Source organism: Cyprinodon variegatus, unplaced genomic scaffold (assembly GCF_000732505.1).
Source record: "Cyprinodon variegatus isolate N-32 unplaced genomic scaffold, C_variegatus-1.0 Scaffold222, whole genome shotgun sequence".
Classification (NCBI taxonomy): Eukaryota; Metazoa; Chordata; class Actinopteri; order Cyprinodontiformes; family Cyprinodontidae; genus Cyprinodon; species Cyprinodon variegatus.
Window position 1 is genome coordinate 124,349 of NW_015150675.1, and position 7,941 is coordinate 132,289.

Consider the following 7,941-nt stretch of genomic DNA (forward strand, 5'->3'; position numbering starts at 1 on the left):
ACTGGATTCACTTTGTATTAGTCTTCTTCCTGCTTCACTAAGGTAGGCAGCAGCTTGACAAAGCCATGATGGCAATTATTTACATCCAAGTAGTATGCGGTTCTTCATACACACACATCAATTTCAGTATCGCGGCCAAAAAAATGGCATCAGTGCAAAATTGAATATTATTTCAAACATTTCCTCTTGTTATCAGTGAAGACTGTCTTGTTCTCTGACCTCTTTCTGGACTGTTCCGTTGCGGCTGTACTGGCCCAGCATGGCCAGGTGAGTGAGGAGCCACCATGTGAATCCCAGCGGGTCTTTAACGTGCGCAGGTAGGCCTGCAAAGCGCTCCTCTGCAGGCTGCCCGGCAACCAAAGGCTTCAGCAAGGAGTTCATGTAGCTCCAGAAAGACTGGAGGAAACAGACTAGAGTCAGATCAGCTTTGACACGATTCATCGTGCCACTGAGGTCATCGGGGTATTACAGCTACCTGTGTGCGTAAAACTTTATTCCTGTGCTCCAGAAGGTACATGAGCAGCACCCACAGCTCTTTGGTGCAGAGGCAGAGAAAGGGGTCGCTGCTCAGCGTCTCAGTGGGCCTCACCTGGAGCAAAAAAAAAACGGTTTACAAGACGAGGTAAAGGCAAGTTTATAAAAATTTCATGGTATTGGATCTTAAACTAAGTTCTGCTCCTCCCCTGCATGTTGCTGTGCATTGCATCTCCAATGGAGATGACTGCTTTAAAAGAAGAGATGCATCATTTAAGCGCTGAGACGATAATCTGATTAATCAATTAGATGGAGGATAAAGATCCTAATGTGTTCCATTAGCTAAAACAGCTACACACATACATAAACATGTTGCATTGAACATGAAAAACCTGTTTTGTAGGTTAATAATAAGCTCTGTCCAGAACCATTTCAGTCGTGTTTTAGCGTCAACTAGTTTAAAATTTAAACCACCTTTTGCTACCCGAGAAAAAATAGCCGATTAATCGATTTGTAAAATAATCGATAGTTGCAGCTCAACAGGACAGAATTAACTTGCATATCAGGTGATGTGGCTCATTTTCAAACATGCCAATGTTTATATTCCTCTCGCTGCTGTTTGTTTCAGGAGGGGAGGAGATGCAGATCAGAATCTGGGTATTAAACTAAAGCAGAGTCAGAGTTTTTCCACAAATGTGCATCCTGCAGCTTTTAGATATATTTTAAACACACGCAAATCCAGGGTTGAATGACTTCCTCAGCATCATGCAGTCAGGTTCTCCAGAGTCCTGCTAATAACCTGCTTATTTAACTCAGGAGGGATGAAGCTGAGACGCATCCGGAAGCTGCAGGTCAACAGACCTGAGGACCAGATTTAAGGAACTTTGATATCCGTAAATATTACTTATTGGTCATAACAGCAACATTAGTATCAGATATTAATATAAGCACTTTGGCTGAAACAATTGATTGGCTTAATCATGATTAATAGATAATTTAAATAATTGTCAACTAATTTAGTAATGGATTAATCATTTAACTGGGGTGTAGAGACTCTAAAACATGCCTTTAACTGACAGAGGAACCTATTTAGAGCAGTAATGATATCGGAATTGTAAATAAAACATATTATCATTTTGAATTACAGTAAAAAAAAAAAAAAAAAAAAGATATTCTTGTGTTACTAATAATATGTGTGTGTGTGTGAATATGCTCCATCCAGAACGCAAGTGAAATTTTTTTTTCACCTGGTTTAATTTAGTAAAATAAATATTCTAAAAGGAACCTTTTGCTATAATCGATTAATCGAAAAGAAAATAATGAAAAAAAGAATACTCGATTTGGAAAATAATCGTTATTTGCAGCCCTAATTAGCACTAATTTGAGTTAAAAAAAATAGCAGTTCTGTGATGCAGCAAACTGCCAGGGCTGCTAACTAAAGTAAATATAAGATTGTTATACTATTGTGTTTTTTAGGTGCAAATAATTGAATTATTACATTTAATTAGCCTTTAGAGACTAAGTTTTGCAGAAGTTTATTGTTAAAATCTACGTTTAAAGATGCATTACTGAAATAATCTATTTATTATATTAGCTCAGCAGCAGCAAGAAAAACTGTCAGAATAATATATGTATGCATCTCTGCTTCTTTCTGTATCTCTGCTTCTTTCTGTATCTCTGCTTCTGTCTCCTTAAACCCCAGTCGGCTTCAGCAGATGGCCGCTCACACTGAGCCTGGTTCTGCTGGAGGTTTCTTCCTGCTAAAGGGAGTTTTTCCTCTCCACTGTCGCTACAACCATGCTTAGTGTGAGGGTTTGCCTTCGAGCCAATGAGTCGATGCAATCATCTGGTTTTCCTTAGATAGAAAACATTGAATCAATTTGACTGGATGATCTGGTGAACTGTAAACTGCCTTGAGATGACATGTGTTGTGAACTGGCGCTATAGAAATAAATTGAATGAATATGAAACAGAAATGTTGCTTTTTTCACTACAGGTGTTGGAATATATACCACTAACATTTACTATGTTTGGTAATGATTGTTAATCTGTGTCCCATTTTTAACTAGGCAAACAGGGTAATGGTGAGATGCAGTGATTTGTCCCACCTTGCTGTATTTGCCCATGGCCAGAGCAGTGAGGTCACACAGCAGAGAGCACAGGTGCTCCTCAAACAGACTGGCATCAGTCAGGTTCTCCCCCGTCAAGTTGACAAACTGGTGGGCGTAGACCACCTGGCCTGCAGACACATCCGACAATGATGAAGATGACTCAGTGCAACACAGACATTACTGGTTAAGTCCCGGTTTGTGTTTGCGTCGTACTTTGCATCTTGTGACCCACAGCATGTAGGATTTCCAGCACTGACCAGTGAATGTCAAGATGAAGGTGCAACAAATGCCAGGAGGGAGGGAAAATCTGTGGGAGGATGGAGAGGATCAGGGTGACTGGAAGATGAACCAACCCAGCTGTGGGAGTGAAAGAACTTTATTATAGTCACTTTTTATTGTTTCCTGCGTTCTATGAAGCCCACCACTTTTAATAGTCCTGTTCCTACAGTCTTTATTGATTCACTGTACTCTGTGCTTTAAAAAGCATGGCTTCCAGAACTCTTTATCAAACGTAGCGTATAAGTTAATGATTTTTGTTTGTTTTTTCCTGAAACAGTTAAACAGATCCATCATAAATAGATCTTAAACTGTAATCAATTCACAGACAGACTCTGTTTTTATTCGCCTCACCACCTGCTGCTGCCTCGGCTATAATTCAGACAAACTTGATGTAGTTTAGTTTCAGATAAAATATCAAAGCATAATCGACATTATTTAAGATAATTCATTTCTTTTAGTTTAAGCATTTTAAGGGGCTTTAAAGTGGTAGGGAAACGGCTGTTCCAACCGTTGCATTTCTGAATTCTCCTGAGTGATCCACGACTTTATATGAGTGAATAAAGTGAACGTGATTGGTCGTTTATAAAGAGGGAGGGATTGTTCTGGTGGAAGGTTCGCAAGCAAGTTTGATTGTGGCCGGTTTGTCGGAAGCATCTTGCTAACCAGTTAGCAACTTAGTGCTAGTAGGTTCCCAATGGGAAATTCCATTGGGACCAAGAAGGACTAAATTGGTGACTTAGAAACGACACTGTCAAGGAACGCTATGGACAGAGGAAACATGCAAGAGGAGGAGAGTTTTGTGTCTGAGGCCGTGGATGAGTCTCCTCCATCATATAATTTTTATTTAGAGGAGGAAAGCGGGGACGAAGATGTTGTGGAAGAGGACGCCAGGGCAGCAGATGCTTGGTTTGGTGTAGAAGGCTTCCAGCCGTACATGTTTGAGCCCTTGCCTCGCAATGCTGCCAGTTCTGTTAGCTCTACGCCTGCTGAAGACACAGACGTCCATCCCCGTGAACACTGGGACGGAACTTAATGGTAAAGGAAATAATCATTCTTATTTCAGCCGTTGCGTATATTAGCTGCAACATATGAAAAAATATGCTATGACTGAAAAACATGAATCATATATCAACATGACCGTTGATATATGATTGATCGAATTTAGGTGTTCAGGCTGACGTATAACTAACTGGCCTGCATAGGATAACGAAAAACAAAAAAAAAACAAAAAACAAAGATTTTAAGACAGTATTTTTTTAACAATTTAAATTTTCTAAATTTTGGGACAATATCGTCAGATAAAGAGTACATTTACATACATGTTTAAGCCAGAGCAATTTGACATTTAAATAGGATTTCCCTACGACTTTAAACATTTCCCGTTTTGCCAATGTTGATATTCTTCTGTTTTACAACCTGGAAAAAATAGCAAATTATGTGATGCTTGATCTAAAGATTTCTGATAAATATATACAGATTTAACATGAGGATACATGACAGAAACAGAAACCGCTGTCCATTGTGAACAGGGCGGTTTCTTTGGTCTACACATAAAAGTTGTTTATGTAGTGCTTTCATTTTTTTATTTATGCATAAATAATAAATATTATTGTATAATATACTAAATGTTATAAATTTGTTATTTATTTTGCACTTTAAATGTATTTTGTGTGCTTTTACTTATACAAATACCAGTTGCTCATTATTTGTTTTCTCTTAACACTCTTGTTTAACTAAAAAAGGTTTCAATAATTTCTGCTGACTAAACATACAGCGGTACCTTTCCATGGTTCTGCATACTGAAGGCACTTTGAACCCCTGCAGGCAGGTCTTTCAGTCTCCCTGTGAGGAGAGTGATGCTGAACAGCTCCTCCAGAAGAGCCGAGGGGAACTGCTGCTCCAGCTGCTCATAAGGATGCAGGTGAGGTGCATCCAAGGGCGGCCCCAGGAATCTGCAAGACAACCACCAAATTAAAATATATTTTTTAAAAGTGACAGTGATGAGTTCATCAAAATTTTCAACTGTTAATTGTATGAACATTAAATACATCACCTGTGCAAAAAGACTTTAACATACTGAAGAAATGTAACACACTGCTGACGAAGGTCCTCCGATTCATAATGCAGATTTCCTGCTTGTCCTAAAAAGAAAAAACAATAAATAAATAAAACAGAGAAGAGGTTCCATGGGAAGCTTTATTTTATGTGACGTTTTATCAACAGGGAATGGTCACACAGTAAACAGGTGATCAGAGCCGGAGCTGCATAGGTGAAGGACAGACAGATGAATTATTCTACTTCATCTTTAGTTTGTTATATTTTCATTGTTTGTTGTATAATGTTGTTTAAAAAGCATTTTCAGTGATTGAATTTTGTTGCTGTTTAATCTAAATTCCCCTTCCAAAGGAAACGGTTGAATTAAAAGCACATTTTTGAAATCACAGTTTGTCATTTATCAGTTTCATTATGAAACTGAAGGGAAAAGAAATCGAATAATTAGATTTGATAGGAAAAAAACAAGAGATCAGATCACATGTTGCTCCGTCATAAATACTACCTCCACTTAAAGCTATAAACACACATTTAGGCTACGTTCACACTGCAGGCCTTAATGCACAATTCTGATCCGATTTTTTTTTTGCGTTGCCGTTCCATTTCCAAATATATGCAACTTTTTATGATCTCCTTTGTGAACTGCATTCATACAACCTAAGTGTCCTGCATGCGCAGTAGAGGACGCAATGACATCACAGGCCAGCGTGCTCGGTGTTTACAAAAGTAAACATGGATGGTAGTGCTGGAGCGCATCTAGCGGTCTCTTCCAACCATAAAAACACAATCTTTTCAAGATGGTTAAACATAAATACTGCTCTCAGCATCATCGCCTGCCATGGTTGTTGTTTTTCTTGCCGCTTCTTCATAGTAAGACGCATTAATGCCGTTCAGTTTGGATAAATGCGACCTGGCCATTCTCACACAGGTCGCATTTGAAAAGATCAGATTCGTATCGGATTCAGGACCACATAGCCAAGTGGCCCTTTTTTTTTTTTTTTTAGACTGCCATGAAAAGATCAGATCAAGGTCACATATAGGCAAAAAAAATGTGTTTTTTGGGTCACTTCAGGCTGCAGTGTGATCGCAGCCTTATTTACCTATGATATCTACAAGTTTACTTTTACTTGTTCATGTTTCTTTGAAGATTTCTGCTTTTTCCATGTGCTGCTCCAGACTATCCCATAAAATCAGCTTGATTCACACATACTTTTCATTGTTGTTTTCACTTTGCATTTTTAGATTATAGCCTCATTCTCTTTCCGAATAGTAGTGGATTTCTACTTCCTTATGTTTGCACCTTACTAATAGCATTCATATTATTTAAACTGTTTCACAAATTTACACAAACAAACCAGCAAATTCACTGTTTTCTTTTTAGATTTGGTATGATAGACAAACTTAAAGTAGAAAATCCCCGTCAAGAGGATTGAAAAACAGTTTCTACCAAGTGTGCAAAACCACTTTCTACTTCAGTTACAGCAGCAAGACCTTCAGTGTGTCTTTACCAAGTCTGCACATTTCAAACAATAAATAATTCTTATTGTCTAAATAACTCAAGTCAGGTCAGATTGAATGGGTAGCATTTTAAATGACAAATAAAATGTTTCCAAATTTTGATAATCTACTTTAGTAAATTAAAAAACAGAGAGAACCCTTCCCCTCATTACTCCCTTGTAGACTTACCAAAGTCATGTGAGCTTGACTGGACCAAAGACTCCAACTTGTAAAAAGTTTGTCTGAAATGCAACAAACCAAAATATGAAGAAAGCAGGTTACACATCAAATCTAATTGTAAACAAACACACTTTTCTAGCTATTTGATTTCACCAATTGATGGTTTGCTGTAATTAAACAAACGTGCAAACAAGAGCCACAGCAGCTTGAAGTCGTTTCACTGCCCTACCTAAAGAGACCAAAGAGCAGTTTTGTCGATTCCACCAGCGCCGTTTCTGTGACCCAGGTGAAGCCAAAAATCTCCACCGTGTCCGTCTCGAACTCTGCAGGGGCCGGGTCAAGGCGCAGCAGCAGCCTTCAAACAGGAAGCAACAAAAACAGTCTTTATTTACACGTTTACTTCTGTTAGATTAACAGCTTCTCAAGTTAAACTCTACTGGGCAGACTACTTTGCCAAAAACAAAGATACTATCTTTAGAAATTGTTACCCACCTCACAAAGGAAAACATTATCAGATTTTTTTTAACGATCTAATTCTGTTAAACTCTTATAAATACAAGATTTTAACGTTCAGTAAACCTCTTTGCTCAGCTGTGTTTTTACTGCATATGTTCCCCCTAAAACAAAAATACAAAAACATTGTAGTGTCTTTTAACTAGAGCAGATATGTTGAGCGGGTTGACTCTATACCGTCTCAGGGAACCTCGTCCAAGATGTCCCTCAGGGGACAGAGCTCCAGTGTGGTCGTCCTTAGCTTCAAAGCAGCAGAAGCAGGGGGGTCGAGCAGCTGCTAGACCACACTGACCGTCTGCAGCAAAGGGAGACACCGGTGGAGTGAGGGACTCGCTGAAATCTTCTGCCATGCTGATGTTGTCTCCTTATCAGTCATCAATCGGGGCAGAAGTGTTAAAATATGGCTGTTCTAAATCAAACAAAAGAAAAAAAACCTGTAAAGTAATTTAGAAGGTATTCACCCTATTTATATTAATTGTAATATAAATCTAGGGTACTTCAACTTTTCTTAAGTGGCAGCTCCAAAACTGTGAAGCCTTCTCCTTTATATTACACAGACTTCATCTCTTGGCGTTTTTAAATCTCTTCTTTAAACACATTTGAATTATCTTTTCTTTGTATTTTATTTTATATTTGTATTCTCTTGTGTTTTGTCAGATGATTTTCCCCCTTTGTTTTCTATAGTGTTTGTATTTTGTTTTATGTTTTAATGATTGTTTTGGAGAGTTTTTTTCTTCTTTCTTTTTGTCTGCAGCACTTTGACCAGCTATAGTTGTTGTTAAATTTGCTATTAAACAAAAAAAAAAGACAAAATTTTTGCTTAACATGCCAAAAA

The 7,941-nt window shown here is 38.2% G+C and overlaps 1 protein-coding gene across 1 annotated transcript in view; it reads right to left on the minus strand.

Moving 5' to 3' along the window:
• Positions 1–7,534, minus strand: part of mms22l (MMS22 like, DNA repair protein) — a 29,277-nt gene extending 21,743 nt beyond the window's left edge. Inside the window, exons 1-9 of the mRNA XM_015380814.1 lie at positions 7,284–7,534; positions 6,823–6,948; positions 6,603–6,655; positions 4,918–5,005; positions 4,645–4,816; positions 2,799–2,892; positions 2,583–2,713; positions 476–589; positions 220–396 (exon numbers count right to left, since the gene is read on the minus strand). Coding sequence (XP_015236300.1) covers positions 220–396; positions 476–589; positions 2,583–2,713; positions 2,799–2,892; positions 4,645–4,816; positions 4,918–5,005; positions 6,603–6,655; positions 6,823–6,948; positions 7,284–7,456 — 1,128 coding nt within the window. The 5' untranslated portion in view covers positions 7,457–7,534. The remainder of the gene's footprint in view (positions 1–219; positions 397–475; positions 590–2,582; positions 2,714–2,798; positions 2,893–4,644; positions 4,817–4,917; positions 5,006–6,602; positions 6,656–6,822; positions 6,949–7,283) is intronic.
• Between the last annotated feature and the right edge of the window lie 407 nt (positions 7,535–7,941).